At 31.9% G+C, this 21,165-nt stretch overlaps 1 protein-coding gene across 1 annotated transcript in view; it reads right to left on the bottom strand.

The window, feature by feature from the left end:
- Positions 1-1,845: 1,845 nt before the first annotated feature.
- LOC111003432 overlaps positions 1,846-21,165 on the bottom strand; it is a 59,521-nt gene continuing 40,201 nt past the window's right edge. Inside the window, exons 6-13 of the mRNA XM_045628103.1 lie at positions 19,958-20,064; positions 19,423-19,642; positions 18,851-19,000; positions 15,344-15,490; positions 12,309-12,470; positions 4,644-4,858; positions 3,588-4,508; positions 1,846-3,346 (exon numbers count right to left, since the gene is read on the bottom strand). Of these exons, the coding sequence (XP_045484059.1) occupies positions 2,815-3,346; positions 3,588-4,508; positions 4,644-4,858; positions 12,309-12,470; positions 15,344-15,490; positions 18,851-19,000; positions 19,423-19,642; positions 19,958-20,064 (2,454 nt within the window). The 3' untranslated portion in view covers positions 1,846-2,814. The remainder of the gene's footprint in view (positions 3,347-3,587; positions 4,509-4,643; positions 4,859-12,308; positions 12,471-15,343; positions 15,491-18,850; positions 19,001-19,422; positions 19,643-19,957; positions 20,065-21,165) is intronic.

The raw sequence follows: 21,165 nt of genomic DNA, 5'->3' as shown, positions 1-21,165 counted from the left end.
ATATGTCACTTTTTATTCCTAAATTTAGCATAGTTAATGAACTGTTGGCATGTTGTGTAGGCTCTAGAAAATATTTTTTATGTAAGAAAATAATTTAATTAATACTTTTATATTTTAGAATCTCAAATAACAAATCCCATCTTTAATGCTTCGTTATATCGGGAATTTAACCACAGAACCCATATATTTATTTGTTAGTCGAAAAAAACCTTTTCATTTTTTAGGATACAGCTTTTACAATTATTGTTTATAAAGCCTACGTCAAACTAAAAAAAGCTTATTGTTTGCTATGTAGATATAAAAGAGCGCTCTCGTAGTTTCAAAAAAATTATTACATATTTTTATTATTTGTTAAATACCAGTAAACTGAGTGAATTCTATTATAATAGTATATGATCTTTCACATAGCCCATGAGTAGTACATGCCAATCGTATTTTTATTAAATCTTCTCTTAGCACATTTAAACAAATAAACTCGTTAGTACAAATAACTTTAAGCCATCTATTTCTATAGACACGAATCGTACGTGATAGTTAAGTGTTAAATTTCGGCTACCATGTTACCAAACCTATATGGGTGCCATATAAGTCTGTTGGGTAACTTATCCAACTGTATAAATCGAGCGTACTTTATTACCGTTTGTGTACAGCGAACTCATTTGCCAATATATAGGTCAATGTTTTCTATGTTAGAATAAGAACAAGATACATAATAGAAAGGTTCAAACATAAGATTGTCAGGTCCCAAACCTCTTACCCTTTTCCCAAGGCCTCATAAAACAGAATGTGCTGTCGGATAATTTACTTTGCCGGGCTCATTACGTCAACGAAGTGGACAGGCTAATGCACCTAGAGCCTATAATTTAATTATCTGCGGAGACAAATACGAATTAATGACGTACCTGGCTCCATGAGCTTAAATGCTGATGAATTTTTCTCGCAAACCTTGTTAAACGAGGACAAATTAAATTTGTATTGATTATCTGAGCTATTTTATTGTAAACATTGTGCAGTGTTCTTGTAGAATAAACGAACTTTGCAAGTTATTTTTTTAATTGTTTTCTTAAATTAATTTTCTTATGTATGGTTACCGAGTGATCCCGCAAAGTTGTAGTATAATTTGAAAGCTAACGTTAAATTAATGAGTATACTTTTTTATAACACGAATTTATAAAAATATATATACATTTTTAATTTTTCAAACTTAGCGATGTCGTTTAGAAAAAAGTACGAACTTCAGCAAATAGACTGCATTGAAGCAAATAGAAACTTTTTAAATAGCACTAACGACGGATGAATATAAAGTTTTAAAAGTGGGACACCCACACAGCCTACATTCAGTCAAGCTCAATTATTATACTTAAATTGTAATTAGTGACTTACCATTGTCGAGGCCGTAATTCTCGTCATTAAAACTCCATAACTATTCTATTTGTGGTTTATTATTTCGCAAAAAGTTTAATGAAATTTTCCATTACAAACGATTTATATTCTACTCGTTGGAGTCGTATACTCTTAAAGTTATACCATTTGAACTTCTTGCAACATAAGTAAAATATCATGAGATGAGAGAGATCATAAATATTATTTATTATCTTATTATTTATTATATTGATGTAAATTGATTTTTGAAAAAGCAAATTTAAATTGCATGTTGCTAGGCATGACATTATAATAATAAAAATTTAAAAAAATACTTTTTTTGTCTATAAATACATATACTTTCCTTCGTATATAAAAATAGGTTTTGAATTCGATTCTTAATGCTTCATAAGTGACTGTTATTACTAAATATTTACTTTCATTGTGTAACCAACAATACCGGGGTATTAAAAAAAGATAAAATAATTTTTATAAATGACTTTAATTTCCCATTTACCTGGAATCGCTTAGATATTAAAAATTATTTATTTACATTATTAATCAGATACTTAGTTCGTAGAAATTACATAATATACATAGTTTGATTACATACATGACAAACATTTTATCTGAACAAAAAGAACCTTGAACAACATTACTCACAGATAAAGAATAATTTTGCTGTCAAATGTCATTAATTACTTAAATATATCTTAAACAACATTTGTGCAGAAACTAGTTAATACATTCACAACTTACGTAGTATTTTTACAACCTATATCACATTTCATTTTTTATCTATATGACATTACAACACCATTTATATTAAGTGTCTTATAAGTTAGAATAAATTACAGTGTGTACATTTTGTAATTAATACAGATTTTATTAAATTTCAGTAACGATGACTGAAAAAAAATCAATTTGTAAAAAAAAAATAGGAATTATATAATTTGCACGTAAAATTTCCTTAAAGTTTTCATGTAATAAATACTAGAATATTGTCGAAAAACATTAACATGTTGTATTTACAAATATATATGCTAATTCAGTAAACAAAGTCATTGGGAAAGAAATTATTAATACCGAAAAAAATACAAATCTCAAGTGAACACTAAAATTAAGCGAATACATTCATAACACATTTAATTTTGTAATTACAATATTATTGAGTTTGTATCTTAATATTGTCAAGCGTTATTTACAATTTAGATATGTTATTTGAAGAGCCATTTGAATACAAAATGTATAAATACGAAATGTTAGTATCGCATCAAGTTATTTGAAAATCAAGACACGATATAGTGTTATTCCGATGCATCTAATATGTTCACGCACTGTATGAGTTTAGAAAGCGATTACATTTGTAGGCACTTTCGCCATTTCAGTCTTTAATATGAAAAAAAACTTTATTAATGTTCACACTGTCGTCTCCAAAGGGTCCGGGGATTGTCAACAAAAGCCATCCTTTAGGTCTGGGTAACCTAAATCAGGCAAAGCTTTTCTTGAACTTCTATTATCTGTTCGACTGCTTCTACCGCGGCCTAGACTTGCGTATCTTGTATCACTCAATTTTTCTCTTTGAGCCACTTCATCATAATACCTAGCATCATTTAAACCTGCGCTATACTTTTGGCTCAGACTGTATTTGTCTATGGTGGCATATTTTTGTACAGTGGCGTATTGTGTGGCTGCTTCTGGTATGCCATTAGTTTTGGCTCGATCATATGGTTCTTCTACTTGTAATGCTCCATCGAGACGTGCTTTAAATTCTTTGTCCTTTTTTCTTCTTCGTTTGCACGCACAAAGTGCTATCGCTATTGCACATATTAGTAGGCCTACGCCGGCCAACGCCGCGACGTACGGTGGAGGCAATGATATTCGGAACGAACAGTTAGAATCATCTTCGTCGTATCCAGATGGGCAGTGAGCGCTTCCATCACACCACAGTGTGAGTGGAATGCAAGCATTTAGTTCAGGACAACTGCAAGAAAAAAAACTAGTTATAAAAACAGACTAATACTAAATCCTATATGTATTTAATTTAATATTGTAATTGGTATGTGTGAGAATATTACATTGCAAAAAATAATAACATAATTTTTTATTATACGGGACCTTTAAATTGTAGAAGTATAAGTTTTCATATAGGTTTATATTCAAGTACAATAAAAGCCTGAAACGTAGTAAAAGAAACTCAAATTTATATAAAATGGAAAACTTACTGGTATCGGCAATCCAGAAGAACTGAAGATGGTAAAATAGTGTTTTCTGGGTCATTTTCTATCGAAGGCTTCTTCATAATCTCTATCCATTTAATTGAATAATCAGCTTGCTCATGTTGTAAGAAGTCTATAACAAAGCTTCTTGCATGTGGTTTCAAAGATGACTCTATAGAAGTTTGAGCTGAGTCCCACCCAGGTGAATAAAATTCCATCATGCTCGATGTATCGGGGCATATTTCCCTAAATCTACTTGTATCATATGCTTCATATAAAAACAATCGATTTGGTGTGAGGCATAACGATGAAGATTTATCGATTTCGTATCCAGGAATCTTTAAGTAAAGGTATCGACCTTGCATTGGAGTAACTTCATCACCACCTGGTTCAATTAGCCACGGTCTATGCACACAAGCTACTTCTGCTTTTACACTCTCTGATATCACATGCCTATCACTGACTATTTCTGGTAAGAGCGATGTTTCTCTCCTGTCAAACAGTCTTATTTCACCACTGCTTCCTCTTAGTCGTCTTTCTCCCCAGCCAGTAGAACAAACACTCTCATCCCCTGGTCCAGTTGGTATAAACTTATATTCACCTTCAAAACTAAAATCGTCATAATCTTCAGTAATGTTCATCATAGTAACAGTGAAATTGACTTCTATCACGGGAGCTGTTAACGTATGAATGTGTAGAGGTTCAGAGCGGTTTGTACAAAGGCAATCTCTTTTTATGGGGACTCCCTCCCATGGGTATTCAGTGATGATTATCTGCGCGAGGCCTTCACCTCCTATTGTCCTCTTGAGAGGTCTATTGCATATCCAACGGCTGGTTCTCGAATCCTTATGAGTGCTACAATGCTTATTGCCAAAATTGTTGTTATTAAAAATTAATTGAACCCGCTCGCCGTATTTTGCTTCGAACCTAAAAAATATATTTGTTATAAGTATAAAGTATCATGTACATACTTTGTTTTTAAGTTTATTTACTATATACCAGAAATACAACAAAGGATAAACAGATTATTTCCTTTTTACAATGAAAATAAAAGTTAAATACCTTAATATACACGTAAGATTTTGAGCTCCACCGCGACCGTAATAAAATATAGCTCTCGGTGCTTGAAATCTTCCGGAGTAAGTCTGGGCGGATTTAAAAACTCTATCACAGGCGGATTTTGAGTCCATCAATGGCTGTCCCTGTTCGCTGACGTCAACAAACTCGTAACGTAGAACAAATGACACAGGATACAGTGCTGATCCTTGGCGAAGTTCCTGAGAAAAACAATTACATTAAAGAAGCTGAAAACTTGTACGTTTTCGTTTCGATGAGTGTATTTGTTATAAGATGAATTCGAGTCATATTTTTATTATTTATGTTAAACCACATTTTCCAAATCATTTATATTTTAAGTCCAAATTATTATTGAAATGTAAAATCAGTCCTTGTTCTAATCTTTATTTTTTTTATCCGTATACTATAAAACACTTTGGACAAAATATTATAAATTGATTCATAATTTCTAGCTTAGTACTTCAGAACAAGTTAAAATATTAAGTTAGCAAACTATAAAGTCCCTACTCTTCCATACTTAATATTGAATAACAAAGTAGCTGCTAACTTGGATAACTTGTACCAAACCATCGTTCTAATATTAACACATTCACCTGCTCTTAAGAAATATCATTATCACATAGTATAGATATTTTAATTAATAAGTTTTCAATGCATCATGTTTTCGTAGTAACTCGGTTAATAACTTCTTATATCGGCTTACATATTTTTTTAAAATTACAAACAATAATACTGTTCAGTTTCATATACGAGTTAATGTGGGACGTGGACACATTTTTTTCAATAACAATTTTTGTGTTCATATCGGTGATCAATTTCGGCCATACAATAATTATTTTACTCTACTATGCACTAGTATATGCAACACCAATAAACCCAAAATGGTAATTAACTGTCATAGTATTTCCCTACAGTCACTATAAACTCTTCCCAACCGTATGCAAAATACTTATTAAAGCGTAGTAAAGATTTTCGAATTGGACCAAATTTATATAACATTTTAAAGTTAATGCGAAAACTAAACCACAATTTAAGTGCCACAACTATTTGTTCGGTTTTGCACCAATTTTCTAGCGCTTTGCCGTACTATAATTAACACGTTAAATTATTAAACTCTACGTACCATAATTAGTTACACCACAACGATTCGGTTAGACCTTTGTTAGCTATTTTAATAAAATTTGCATATAACATGCTTAAATTGTTGATTTAAAACCTATATGACGATGAATATGAAGTAGATGAAACTCGACAGGCTTAAATTTTTACTGCTGACATTTATATAAATGATCAATAACAGATCTGTTAATTTTCATACATAAAGGTTAAATTTGTAATTTATTTAAATTGTTTCACCCCGAATAAACTCACAGATAGTCTTGAAAGCGTTTCGTTGTATCTGTGAGTATCTTCACATTGTTAGATTACTCATAGACAAGATATATGAACTAGGTATGGCTAATATCCGTCTAATTTAGTGTAACTTGTAATCGTATCTTCTCTTATAGCCAATGATGAATAGCATCTGTGAGCCTGACAAATTTTTGTGTCTATATTCCGGATTTCCCTCGTTTTATAATTAGCGGAATAGTAATTGTTTATCGCGCATATGGCGGGCTCAAATCACGCGCTACTCGATTGGGAGGAAATTGCATGGATCTAGTTAGTTCAGAGAACTGACGGCCAATCTCCAGTAATGGAGTGGCACTTGAAGAAGAAGAAGAAGTTAGTTAGCGCTGCGACATTTTAAGTTCTCATATCTGTTCTAGTAAATATATAATATACTAGCGGATCCGACAGACGTTGTCCTATCTATACGTCTTTAATTTGAAAATTTCAAACTTTTTTTAATAAGCTAAAACATTCTGGACCATTTTGATGAAAATTATTATTCAAATGTTATGACAATATCTAACGATCCAGCGCATGGTCTACAATAACACAATGATAACAAAACTTTTTTTTAATTTGATCGCAGCGCTAACTGTCGGGACAGACTAAAATTAAAATTCGAATATTATTTAAAATTTGACAGTGCGATGGTAGCGCCGTCTGTCGGATCCAATGTAAAACATTCCAAAATCAACAACTACTAATTAATTTAAAAAAACATTGTCCAGCGGACAAAATTGTGAATCTAAACCATTCTCAAATCTCCACGAACACACACAAAAAATTTCATCAAAATTGGTCCAGTCGTTTAGGAGGAGTTCAGTCACATACACACGCACACAAGAAATATATATATTAAGATATAAACGCAACGCACGTTTATGTAAGCGAAAAGAGTCGCACGCTTATACTTAGGTCAACACCTTATACATATCGATAAATTTAAATAACGCTCCGTATGTAAGGAAAAACAGTAGGTATAAAACTTGTCAAATAAAACCTTTGTTAAAGATAAGGATATGAAAAGAAAAATAATGAGCTGCCTTTGATCGTAGAGACAGAACTTCGCAGTTTCCGAGAGGTTTGTAGTTGAACTACTTACTTATTGAAAATGTTTACAGTTGCAGTACTTGTCACGCAACCGTTTGAATCAGCGCACCCTCAAACGCTTGGAGTGTGTGCGATTTTAGACTACAACTTCAGTTAAGCGAAAGCGATTTTATATAATTTATAAAAATTAATACCTTTTTTTTTTGTAATAGTCTTAACTTAAACATGAAACATATGGGTGCTTAGTATAATTATTTACATTTTATATTAGTAATAAATGTATTATTTGCATCGCCATTGTTAGATTATTTTGCAGATGCTGGTCCGTTGCTTCCGAGGTATAATTAAATATATATAATATGTCAGAATAAAGATACATATCATAATGAGCCTAGTATGCTAAAATAAGAACGACTGATCGCGACATGTATCTCGTATATACATTTCATTCATTTCATGTAAAAATACATTTATATAATGTGAAATCATCACATTAAACTTTGGAAAAATAACCCTTATGTATTTATTTTGAAAAAATTCTATTTCCGCTCCCGCTGTTCTCAAAACCACGCCCTAATGCGCAGTAACAAGTAAGGCATCGTGAAGTGTACACGTGCCCATTGCATTATTCACTATGGCGAGTGCAACGTGACTTATCTCCTGTGACTGTGAACTGACTGAATGAATGCATACTTATAGGCCTGTGTAACTGAGAGAATCGCCAATGTATGCTCTGAATTTTCAAACAGCACCTACTAAGTAATTTTTTCTAACTAAGATTTTCTAATAGAGATTGTTCTAAAAATTTGGTCCAAAAATGTATAATAATTTTCACAATTCAAAAGCTTTTTATGAAAAAAATGTGCAAAGTCAGACTAATTCCAACTGCGCTTCTGCAAATTTGTACAATTTATTCAGAATTAACATTTTCCTGTCTCTTTATTTATTTATTCAAAGAGAAACTCATCGCTAATTGTACTTTCGTCACCGACGAATGCAGTTGAAAGGAATGTAGTTTTATTGTACTTAAGTATGCTTAATATTCTATGAATAATAGCAGCTAAAAGTTCATTAAAATTTACTTTTATAACTCTGACATTTGCATACAGTAGTAGTGTTTTGTCTTAAATGAGCCGTAAAAATACGCTTCAGCTTTATAAATGAAAAAAACAAAAGTTAAGAATGGTTATAGTACGAATATATCTGTAACTTGATTCTTCGTACTCATATACTCGGCCGCTGAACGCGTAGCAGATATTTGTTATTACGTCATCATAATAAGTTAAATTAATGATCGTATTCTAGTCTGGTTTTGTAACACAGACAGATAAAAAACCAGTGCTTATAATAAACATGCCGAATTCCCCATGTACATGTGAGTGTTAAACGCGCAAATAGAGAAATTTTATTGTTTCGCAGCCGGGGATCGTAACTACAACTCCAAGTATGAGAGTCGTACGCTGCTACCAGTAGTCTAACACGGCATTAGTTCGTTCGTAGGCAGACAACTCTCAATAGACTCTCTCTCTCTCAGAATAACTCGATAGCAAGATTACAATATAAATAATGTAATATAATAAAAATAAGCAAATAAAAATGTACATGTTTTATGCTTAGTAACAGAACAGTATGCTGAATTTTATCTCCTATATTTTCCGTTTCTTGCCTGCTGTTGTACTTATTGTTAATACCTACTGTAATAAGCGTAACAAAATATTTTCACAGTGGTTTTTTCCTTTACTCACAGTGGTTGTCTGGAAGAAATCGCTCAAAACCGATAAGGCCGCCAGTTGCTTTTCATTAAATTATATTTAATATATTTTTTTTATCTTTTATGTAATGCAACGAAGTGTTAATAAATAAAAAATAAAATAAATAAATAAAATATTTTATTAATATATTTTCTCATGTTAGTGAATGTTGTAATGCGAAATAAATATATTAAGCCGTGTATAGGTTTGGATTACATAATATTATAACAAAGCAGTTCCAATGGTTGTCACGTAGCAGACGTAGAATATGTGTAGACGATTTGTCGTATGTCGTATTGTTGATATATTACTGAACGTGTTCAAGCAATTTCATACAAAGTGATAGAATTGCAGACTATGCAAGATTATATGGAAATACTGGGATTTAGTAACTTTATTTACATGGGATTATTACCCTATTAAAACTTATATCTTAAAATTACTCGTGGAGAAAGAAAGGTGTACTACACCTACAACCTAAAAAAATAAATGTTTTAGTCAAAACAAATAGGTTTTTGCACCATATATATTTTTCACAGCATTAACAAAAAGAGACAAAGTTAAAATGTGCTAAAAAAGACTGAATTAATTTCTACGGATAATCAATAATTTATACGACTTTCAAGCCCGAGCATTTAAAATTTCATTATTATTTATAAACTCAGATTTAGGTCCGAAAATCACACACGCTACATACTTGTTGAAAATAAAAATTGCCACTAGATGGACTTTCTAAATAAATCGTATATGATTAAACTATTCCTGTTCGAATACAATCTCGCTTATAATAAGTAAACAACAATAATAACTATAAATATTATTTTATTTACGAAGCATACATTTAATATTTCAATAATTTCTTTGTACAACTGCATTTTCACGATACATAAAGAATTTATATATGTATGTGCAATACTGACATTACAGTTAGATGCATCTAAAATACACAGTGAAAATCTAACGAGCCACTAGTAAAACAACGTAATAGATTGCAATCTTGTCTGTGAAAAACGTTGTGTAGACTACGAGTACCAGCCCTGTTTGTGCGTTACATTTTTCAACGGAATTGCTAGTCATACAGGCACGCTATGCATTCCTGAGTTACCCGAAACGAAGGCGCAATATCTAATGAATGAAGCCAACAATAGCTTCTTTAGATATTCAAGAGGCTACATATCATATATTTTCGCATTTACTATGACAATGTGATATTGCAATATGGTGTTTAAATTGCTGAATTTTTCTAATCTCTGTCATCAGTTATTGTTTGGCCGAAAGCGATCCACGAATCTTCTTCCAATGTTTGCCATGATATGCGCAATTAAATACAATAATTAATGATTGGAAAATGTCATCAGCCTAAATTTCTCCACTAGTTTTCAATACTGAGTATTAAATTACCAATTTAAAGAAATAATGAGATTGCATCCCTTGTAATCCGTGTGAAAATTCATTTATAACTAGAGCGAAACTTATCAATTTCGGAATCAACAAAACCGACAATTAATTATAAATTCTCGGAAATTAATTAAATTCAAGCATGTGTTACATTAATTGTAGCCCACACGTCTGGTTAACGTACTATCAGCACACACGGTAATAAATAGAAACTGAGTCCTTACCTACTAACCTAAACATTTTTATCAGATTTATTTAATATGCTATGATCTTATTAATGTTGCTATAAATAAGTCATGTATAAAAAAATAAAGTATCACACCACATTAGTTAGCATTTTTTTTATTTAATAGGAGGCTCGCAAGTGCATTGTCGGCCTTTTAAGAATTTCTTACGTGTGGCTTAGTGTTACAGATAGATAGATTATAATAATGAGTTATTAATCGGAAAATGAAACTGATATTTATTTGAAACCGGCTCCTGCAAAACTGGCCGAAATGTATAGTTCAATTTTGTAAGAGGCAAATTTATTCTTGCACATACCCTAAAGTAGATATGTAAAAGATTAAGTTATTGTGATTTTGATGTGTAAAGAAATAATTATATTTCTTAAATTCGACTATTATTTATCTATTTTGTGTTTATACATGTTCATTTAGTTTTGTTTCTTAGTCTGTGATATAGAAACTAGTTTTGTTTGTCTATGACGTGACAGTCATTTTTAATTTGAATATGAAGTGTTTGTTATGAGTAAATAGAATAAAAAAGTAATTTTAACTCAAATAGCAAACTTTAAATGTTGTTTATATAATAAATATTTTGCAACACATTTAAGTTTAATTTCCTTATATATGTTATGTAGTTTTTTACATCTTGTACTCTCCTATATCATTTTAATTTTCTAAAAGGTTACATATAAGGTAAGCGATAAACCTTTTTGTTATTAAATTATTATTATTCTGACCATATAAGAGCTGGCAAACAGAAAAAAAAGTTAGCGCCGAAGTATATCATGCCTCTTGCCTCAACGAGATTAAAAAAAATATAATTTGGCAATACTAGAAACTATTAGTAAACCTTTTGCTGACGGTACAGAATTCATATAGTGAATGTTGCCGCAAATGCATCTTGTGTGTTTACGATTCTAATGTCCTAGTCCTCAATGGATTTGATGAGATTTCGATAAGATTTACTTATCTGATTTAAAGTTTACTATGGTTTGGAATTGTACCAAAATTTACATTACATTTTAACAATTTAGAAAACATATGGCATATAATATTTTACCTTTTCCTAAATTGATGCCCGATAACTTATATACTTCAGAAAGCTTTTCTATCGAAGGCTCTCTCTTACGATTTAAATTACCCCGCAGACGTATTTTATACTTTAACAATATTAATATATAATGATTTTAAGAACTATATCAACGTCTAAGTCGTTAAATACTAGCAAAAAAATATATAGAGAGTGAATAGTTGAAATCGTTTGCATATGTATAATATATTACAGAACATGATATAACAAGGACGATTACTTCACATCATCAATAAAACAATTACGTTACCTACTAACAAGAGGGTATTATATATTTCTTAATACCGGATTAGTTATATAATTATATAAATGGTTTCGATAGATAGGCTCTACGTTGTAGAATCAATAGTGACCATGACTGCTACAACGACTTGAATTGTTGAACAATATAAATGTGATAAATTTGCTTTTTTGAGGTTGGAGTCGTTTTGTGGTGCTACGACGTAGCGTTATCGCATCATGCGGAAGCTACACAAAGAGATTACGTAACACGTGCAAGAAAATATGGTGAATATGAAATCTTATTAAAGTGTCCTTTTCCTGAAAAACACAGTATTTTGTTACAAAAATATTTTAGGATAGTGTTTTTGACCTTCTAATATATATAAAAGTCTATTATAAAGTAAAAAAAATCAGTAATTTTTATTAGACTGTATAAAAAGTAAAAGCGCATTTTATAAACGTATTCATGCTTATGTAAGGTTTAAAACTTGCTTCATAAATAAAATATAATAAAGCAAACCTGTAATATTGTAAGCGCTGGTCCAGAAGTGATGTAACTCTCAGATGGTGCGCAAGGTCTGGTTGCTCTCGTGGCGTTCGAGAGAAGGGCGTGGTCACATAGTCGTGGAGATTCTTCGCGACAAAACGATCCCAGCAGCAACTTCTTGTCAGTCATATCCAACTAATTAGAAAAAAATATAATTTTAAGTTTGTGAGGTATTTTATAAATTTATTATAACAAACTAAAAACGGACATTCGTAGCATGAATTTGATATTTATTTAAAACGCATTCGTTTTGCGTCGTTCGATAGGTTTTTAATGGCATAATTATAATATTTTATACATGGTACATTAACAAAGTGATACAAGCATGATACTTTTCTCCAGTAGTAGTTGTTTAGTAGCAAGGCAGTAGTACGTTTAAGGTGTAAAATTATAACCGGCGTATAATAAAATATAATACACATAAAAGAAATGACTTTGTTTATTCGAAATCATAATTTAATTTACACACTCCGACCCTTATGCGATATTGTTCACATAAAAAAGATGTAAAATCTTCAAGTTTGTTTTACAACTTCACGTAAGATAAACGTAAAAGAGAAGTACGGGGAAGTAAAACGTAAATACGTATCAAGAAGAAAGTTTAAAAACAAAATAAAATGGTAACAGACAGCACTAAAATATTATAATTGTATTTGGGTTTAATATTAATTCAATACAATGAACGGGGGCCAACGTCATTCGTTTGTTTTTACCACATCAATAACAACTTCACATTCTTATACGTCTTAATAATAACAAAAACTCGGACCACGAAGAAGAAATTATTCCTACGTGTTAGTAATCATCGCATCTTTGATATTTTTATGTAGACAACATAAAATAACAACAACATAAAAATTAAAACAATCAAAAGTCAGCAACGCACTCTCGAGCCCTCTTGCATTGAGTAGCCATAGGTGGTGGCTTCATCACTTAACAATCGATACATCTCTGGCCCGCTTGTCTATGTTGGATAAAAATACAATAAGTTTTAAGTGACGTTTTCTGGAAGATATAGCAGTAATTAATTTTTATCTTAATTATTCTTCACACTATTCGTGTTAGTGTGATGTAAATTAAGTGCTATTATTATAATAATATATTAGGCTATATATCATCTGCAATGTAATACTTACAATGCTTAAGTAATGTATAATCAATAGAAAAACTACTCCCTACTGATTGATTGATTATATTTGAGAACACGATTTTCCTCTTTATTGATGCAAAATGGCGTAAGCTAAAATAGGTTAGTTCATTTCATGTTATTACGCAAGGGAAATCAAAACATTTATGTCTATTTGTTAGTTAATAACATTTGCAATGAAATATTCCTAATACACAACACAACGTTCAATTACAGTGTATAAACACATGTTTCATGTAACGTCAGCCACGGCTTAATTATACGTATCGATTGACGTAAATAAGTACAGTTTGTACAGCAGAAATATCGATTTAGATTTAATCTAGCCAGTAATAACCGTATCTAGCGTTTTCATTGTGAAACTTAATCCCTGTTACATGTTGCTACAATGAATAACCCAGTTCTGGAAACCTAGGGATTCATACTGACAGCGTGGAACATTAAAATAACCTATTTCTGCTGACTTCAACTTTTTAGATGGGTCTCAAGTATTATAAAACAGCTCAAAATTAGGAGAGAAGTTAATACTTTTATTTAAGTAAATACTTATCAAGGTAGTTGTCTATCTTGCTATATTGCTATCGATGACATGCGCAATTATTTTATTAATTTTAAATCTTTTGAACATATTTGACATTTTGCTAGTCAGCAAACTCGAGAGGTTAATGACATCGTCGAGGCTCTTTGAGGAAAACTTTTGTCGTTGGACTAAAATTTATATTTTATTTTATAGGTGATCAATGATTTTTAGATTTGTGGCATGCCGGTCTCCGTAGGAGCGAGTGTTAGATGCGCACATAGACAGAAAAGAGTGCCGCATGCCTAAGCCCAGAGCTAGGCTAGCTTCTTGAAGTTATACTTTTGGCACGTTAAGGAAAAATTATGAGAGTAAATTTTTACGATGCGCGCGCACACCGTCACAAAAAACCCACACCTTGAAGTTAGCACAGTCAACATTTTAGTGTTGGCACTCATCTGTAACGATATATAGAACTTCACAACTCAGGTATTTCTTGACACAGAAAACTTTTGATTAAAGTGCTAACAAAAACTTGTGCTCATCCGAACTGAATGCAATAGGAATGTCGAGTGAATGAAAACACCGCACTGCAGAGCAAGTAGGAAAGTGTTCAGACACTTTAAAGAAAATTAATGTTTGGCTCCAACGTCAAGTATAGGTAGTTGGCAAAGTGCTACGAGAAACTAGACATTTTTATCGAGTGCGTAGCGAACAGCCGAATGTTGTAGTCTCAATAAATAAAAGCTAATACCACCAACCTTACAACAAGCTAATACAACCGATTTGTTATACTGTGCCGTGTACTAAAATCTTTATTTCTTCAATAAAAACTTAGCCTAATTATATCTTTAATTAAAAACAAACGTAATAAATGTTTAACAATCTTGTAATTGTAATTGTTTATTACATATGGGCTAGTTGTAGTGACGTAGAACTAACACCTACCCCCATGCTTGTTAAAAACTGTATGACGGTAGAATAGTGCGGCCACCTCGTTGCTTAGCGGGGCGCCCGTAGTATTCGTCACTAAAATGCATTTCACAATTTTTAGGGCTCAAACCACCCGTGCCCTCGCAATATTTTCCTTAAACGTCAGTGATAACGAACATTGTTGGAAAAAAATATCGCTGAAAATGTTGGTAAAATTCCACACAACGTTAACATAATGATTTTATTAAGAATGTTCTCGCATAAAAATTTGATTGCTAGTTTTATAACGGGATATTAAAAACCACTGCTGAACTAAATTAGTATACATCTTGAGTATAGGAATATATAGTTACAGTTTCAATGCCATTCAATCAGTATTTTACATTTATCCCGTAATACGGTATAACCTACCTTTCTATCGAGGTCGGCATCTGGAGCAGCCCCATCCCAAATGGTTAGCTGTGAAGAGCAGTCCTTTTGTTGGTCAAAGCCAGCCGGCTCCGTTCCCGCCGCGTGGTACTTCACAAACGAAACCCACACAACTTCGTTAGAACGACCCTGTAAGAGCACTTTTGTTATTTGCTAAGAAAAACTTTAACAGAACAATACACTTAAAACGACTCTCAGTAAAAGTGGCAACGGAACATCATTAATAATTTATTGAAAAACTTTACAATTCAACTGTTTTATGAAGCTCATAACTTGACTGACAAAGTTGGATGACAAAATATAAATAAAAAAACTAAAGATCGTTTTTTAATGTGATAACCTGTTTGATAATTGACATTACTATCATTATTCAATTTGGTTAAATAATAAATTTTAAATAGATTGTATAACTACCTAGGCATAATGGGATAGACAAACATTTGCAGTTTCCGTGGCTCAACTTTTAAAAAATTGGCCAAATACTTTTTTCAACAATAACCATAAGCCATTAATAGTATAAAATAAATATGAAAAATAAATGTGACTTATTGTTTTCTTTATACTGCATATGGCTCGAAAGGTATTATTCAAATATGCAATGTTCGGTGAAGATAGACAACGATTGTGTTGTTATTTTTTTTTTATTTACGCTTCATAAAAAGTGGTGACGATGTATACTCAGAAGGACTCTGCGTCTTTCAGGTCATTCTGAATAGCAAAGTATAAATCATAAATAAGTAAGGTTAAATAAAAAATCTCTACAACCGCTTCACTCAATCATCAAATGTTTTTAGGTTCATAATAATTCCAAACATCTAAGGCAAATAAATCAAGATATATTGTGGAGATCTCGGATTAAAATAAGCCAAGAAACAAAATACGATGTCTGTTTGAGAAAGGTAATTCTGGCTCGCATTACTCTGAATGGGTACTATTCATCTTAAGACTTGGATTATACCGTATTAAAAACGAGAATTTACATACAAAATGCTGTATTTTAAGGGTCCCTTCTCGGTTTTATCGTTGTTCACTTGTTTTTTAAACAAAATTACGATGGAGTTATTGCAAATAAATCAAGTTCAGATGTTTTATATTTAATTTTCAAACACTCGATTTCATTGCATTGAATATTCATATAAAATAAAAATTCATACACATAACATATAATATAATATATGTAAAAGTTGTTAATTAAATATAAGTAAGTGTTTCGCCCAAACACAGTATACAATTTCGATACATTTGAAATTGTTTTGCATGAATAATTTGATATAGTGTCAAATGAACCTTAAATAGTTCTAACCAGCAAATTGATAACTCATGTACAATTATTCCATATAATTATATCGATTCAATAGAATTCGTTGATTAGTTTAAATGAAATATTATTTTCTTCGTATATTCCTGAATTCTATGCCGCTGACAAAGGTATAAAAATACCTTTTTTATATTCAATACTTAATTCGTTTTATATAGGTTAATAGTGTAATTCGATAATTTTAATACAAGTTACGAGTATATTATTTACATTTAATTTTTCAATTGCAGTTACTTTTACGTCAAAATAGCAATCATATTGTTAATAAGTTTATATAGCATAAGTTTCAAATTGAAATTAAATAACACAAGCATATCGCTGAGTTTTATTAACTTAAATCTATATATATAAAAGAAAGTCGTGTTAGTTACACCACTTATAACTCAAGAACGAAAGAACAGATTTGAGTGAAAATTGGTATGGAGGTAGCTTAGAGCCAGGAGACGGACATAGGATACTTTTTATCCCGTTCGACAGCGTTCCCGTGGGACTTGACATGAAACGTCAGTCACTATAAAAAGTGGTATAACAAATAAGAATCAGACTTGGAATAATAAAACGCAAATGATAGCTATGTAATTGACGTATAATGACAGCTGTGTAATGACGTATATATGACAATTTGATATTTGTAAGAAATCAATATTCAAAATATTTCTATTAAATAAATACGTTTAATTATTTTTACAATTTACAATTTAATTATAATGATAGTGCTATTGCCCATTCGTATAAACAGTGAAGAGAACTATAAAACTCGGTATTGTCGTATGTATACAGTTCATCCAAAGAATGATGAATGTTTCTATTTGTTGTTGTTGTCGAATGACGCATTTAATCGAGTATTGGAACGGGAACGTGAATATGATCACCAGGAATTAGATTTAGTAGTTCAAACGAATGTACCCCTGTTGAAATACCAACAAAAGGAAGTTTATGATACTTTAATGAAGGCAAACGATGATGAAAATGGTGGTTTATATTTCCTAGATGCCCTTGGTGGAACTGGCAAGACATTCCTCATGTCATTAGTTTTAGCAACTGTTCGGGCGAGATCCAACATAGCGGTTGCAGTTGCTTCTTCTGAAATAGCAGCCACATTGTTAGAAGGATGCCGTACGGCTCATTCAGAATTAAAATTACCGTTAAATCTTCAAACTATTGGAGAACCAACGTGTAATATTGCAAAACACTCAGCAATGGCCAAAGTTTTAGCGGCATCGAAAATCATCATCTGGGACGAATGCACAATGGCGCATAAACGTGCATTGGAAGCACTTAACCGAACATTAAAAGATTTACGCAATGAATCGAGATGTTTTGGAGGAGCAATGATTTTACTGTCTGGCGATTTCCGCCAAATACTGCCAGTAATTCCAAGATCTACGGCTGTCGACGAAATAAACGCTTGCCTCAAATCGTCAAATCTATGGCGCTATGTGACGAAACTGCAGCTGACAACAAACATGAGAGTTACATTGCTTACTGATAAAAAAGAAGAAAAAGAATAAAGATGTAGATGACCTGAACATCATAATGGTATGCGTTTGGTGGTTAGAAAATTGAAGAACAATGTAATTTACGCTACGATAATGATAGGAAAATTCAAAGGTGAGGAAGTTCTTATTCCGAGGATCCCGATGATCCCAACCGATATGCCGTTTGAATTTAAAAGACTTCAATTTCCGATACGTCTTGCATTTGCCATGACCATCAACAAATCACAAGGCCAATCCTTAAAAGTTTGTGGTTTAAATCTAGAACATTCATGTTTTTCCCATGGTCAATTATACGTGGCATGTTCACGGGTCGGAAGACCATCAGCGTTGTTTGTTTTAGCGCCTGATAATAAAACAAAAAATGAAAAAATGTGTATCACAAGGTACTTAAGTGAAGAGCAACCTATGTACTAAAATACAGAAATAATAATGAATGATTAATGTAGGTATTTAATTTTTTTGTATATTTTCCAATAAAAAAACCCAAACTGCTTATTTATTGCCATTAAGGCGGAACAAAGTTCGCCAGGTCAGCTAGTAATATATAATTAAGGAGACTAATTTAAAATTATTATTCAAATGACTGCACACACATCAACCATTGTGTTTGTATCAATAACAAAAACTATAAAAGGTGGTCTCAATACTGTGAGATTCAAAAATAGAACTAACCTGAAAGTAATAAACGCAGGAGGTATTAGGAGGCAGGGAGTGTCGCGGATTACGTAGCACGCCACTCGTCCTGTCAGAGGAGCGTAGAACGAAACGGCAGCGCCCATCGGTGCCCACGTACGAGTGGGAATCTTTGTCCACGTACAACACCTGACGGCGATTTGATTCTGTTACTACGTGATATCGAATGTATGTTCAAAACTTATATAAAGAAAAATATATGAAAAGATCAAGAAGCTCTTTTTTTATAGAACGGGGGCAAACGGGCAGGAGGATACCGCCGCCCATGGATATTGCCAGAGGGCATTGAGAGTGTCCATGGGCGGCACTTTGTTAATTAAAAAAAAATACATTCAAATGACTAAATTAAACTATAATTGGTTACAGAATAATAAACGCAAATATATATTACGTGGATATATTGACCAGCTAATTTACTAATTGACCGATGTTATATATACATAAAAAAATACTAAAGATTTTATTCTGTACCAATTTTTATTATGTATAATGTTTCTCATCAAACTATAAATAAAAATATTACATACATTTTAAATTATTTCAGAATTTACCTGTACTTCAAGTTCAAATCCTGGCAAGTAGCTTAATGGTACGGGATGAAATGGATTATCATACGGCGATGTATGAAACTCGAGCAGCATATTTGGACTTCTGCTAATGATATCTGGTACAGCATCGCCACCACAAAGTCGCACAAGCACTGGAGAATCTCTTGTTGGTCCATCCCAAACCGTTAGGTAGTCTTGGACTACGTTGCATTGGTCCCAGATTCTGTTACAAGTAATAACAGCAATGTACTTGATAAAATTATACATATTGCAAATGTATCAATTTTAATTTAAATCATTTTAAAAGAATACGAAAATATTAGAATATCGGAATATATATGATATAAAGTATCTTGTAAAGGCTCAATATTATTAAAATAAATAAATTAAAGAAAATTATTCTTCACTTTTATAAATAAATTCGGGAAATTAAATTTCAAACTTTTGCATTTATCAAGTCACTTTAACTGAAGGACGGCTGTAATTAAACCAATGTTATCGTAATTAAGGTTAAAAGCTTGGTAGACTTTATACTTACTTTAGTACGCGTTGACTCCTATCGTACTTTACTATTTGGTCTTTGATATGTATTTTATGACTATTCGTTTGCCTCACTGCCAATAGGACGTGTTTGTCTGCTGGTATCTGAAAAATTCATTCCTATTATCTTCACTATTAAATCAATTTAAGGAAATTATTCTGATATTATATAAAAAAACGTCTTTTTTATATAACTATGTTAATTTATTTAACATCGCAGGACCACATTCAAAATTTTAATGTTAGCGCTTCATAAAAATGTATCCTCTAAAATCGATAAGTAGGTATCTCAAATTGGATAAATTAAGTTCATGACTAAAAAATAACTAATACCAGCGTAAATACATCAAACCTGACCCAACTCCTCATACGGACTCGCCTGTTTATCATATACCGACAACGAATTAAATCATATTTCGGCCATAGAATAATAAAACTTGGCGAAACTGATCGCGATTGGTAATGCAGAAGGTTAAAGTTCACGTGGCCATTGATTGAAACCAGATGAACCAATCATGTGAAAGACTCATCGTCCTCAAATCAAAAGACTGTTATAAGGAAGGCACTGAACAGAAACAGGTAGAAATAGATTCCTTGTTGACTACCTCGTTACAGACTCAGATATGAGATATAAAAAAAAACCGAGAGAATACAACGAGACAGAATACTAAAAAATCACGCATAAAAACAAAAGGCAAAACAAGTCAAAGCGAAGTGAATGAGGAGATAAAAAAGGTAACACGAAATGACGTTACAAATCTTAAGTCGCGTTACGATATGAATTTTACAACCGAGGACTGGTGAGAAGTTTGCATTAAATATTAAAACAGACACAACCATAGCCATTCATTTTTGTACTTGTAAATTGTAAATGTTATCTGTGTAAAACTTAATTCAGCTGTGACTCGAGGCATATAAAGGTTTCATTAATTTAGCGTACAAAAATCAACCCCAAACCTCCGTTACACTCTATAAACGTTATCAATTAGAACATGGTGATGATCCAATATATTTTGGTATGCTTCTAAAATTAAGAACTCGTGCCAAGAAAAACTAAATTGTATCACCTGTGACCGAAACATCTATTGCATGTTGAATATGCCTACGTCACAAATTCTCGTACATTCATAATGCGAATCTCATACCGAGTTCGGGTGTAAATTTTAAATTAAATATTAATACAAACAGCCACATCAACCACACGAG

Source organism: Pieris rapae, chromosome 4, assembly GCF_905147795.1.
Source record: "Pieris rapae chromosome 4, ilPieRapa1.1, whole genome shotgun sequence".
NCBI lineage: Eukaryota > Metazoa > Arthropoda > Insecta > Lepidoptera > Pieridae > Pieris > Pieris rapae.
This window is presented reverse-complemented; position numbering and strand designations above follow the sequence as displayed.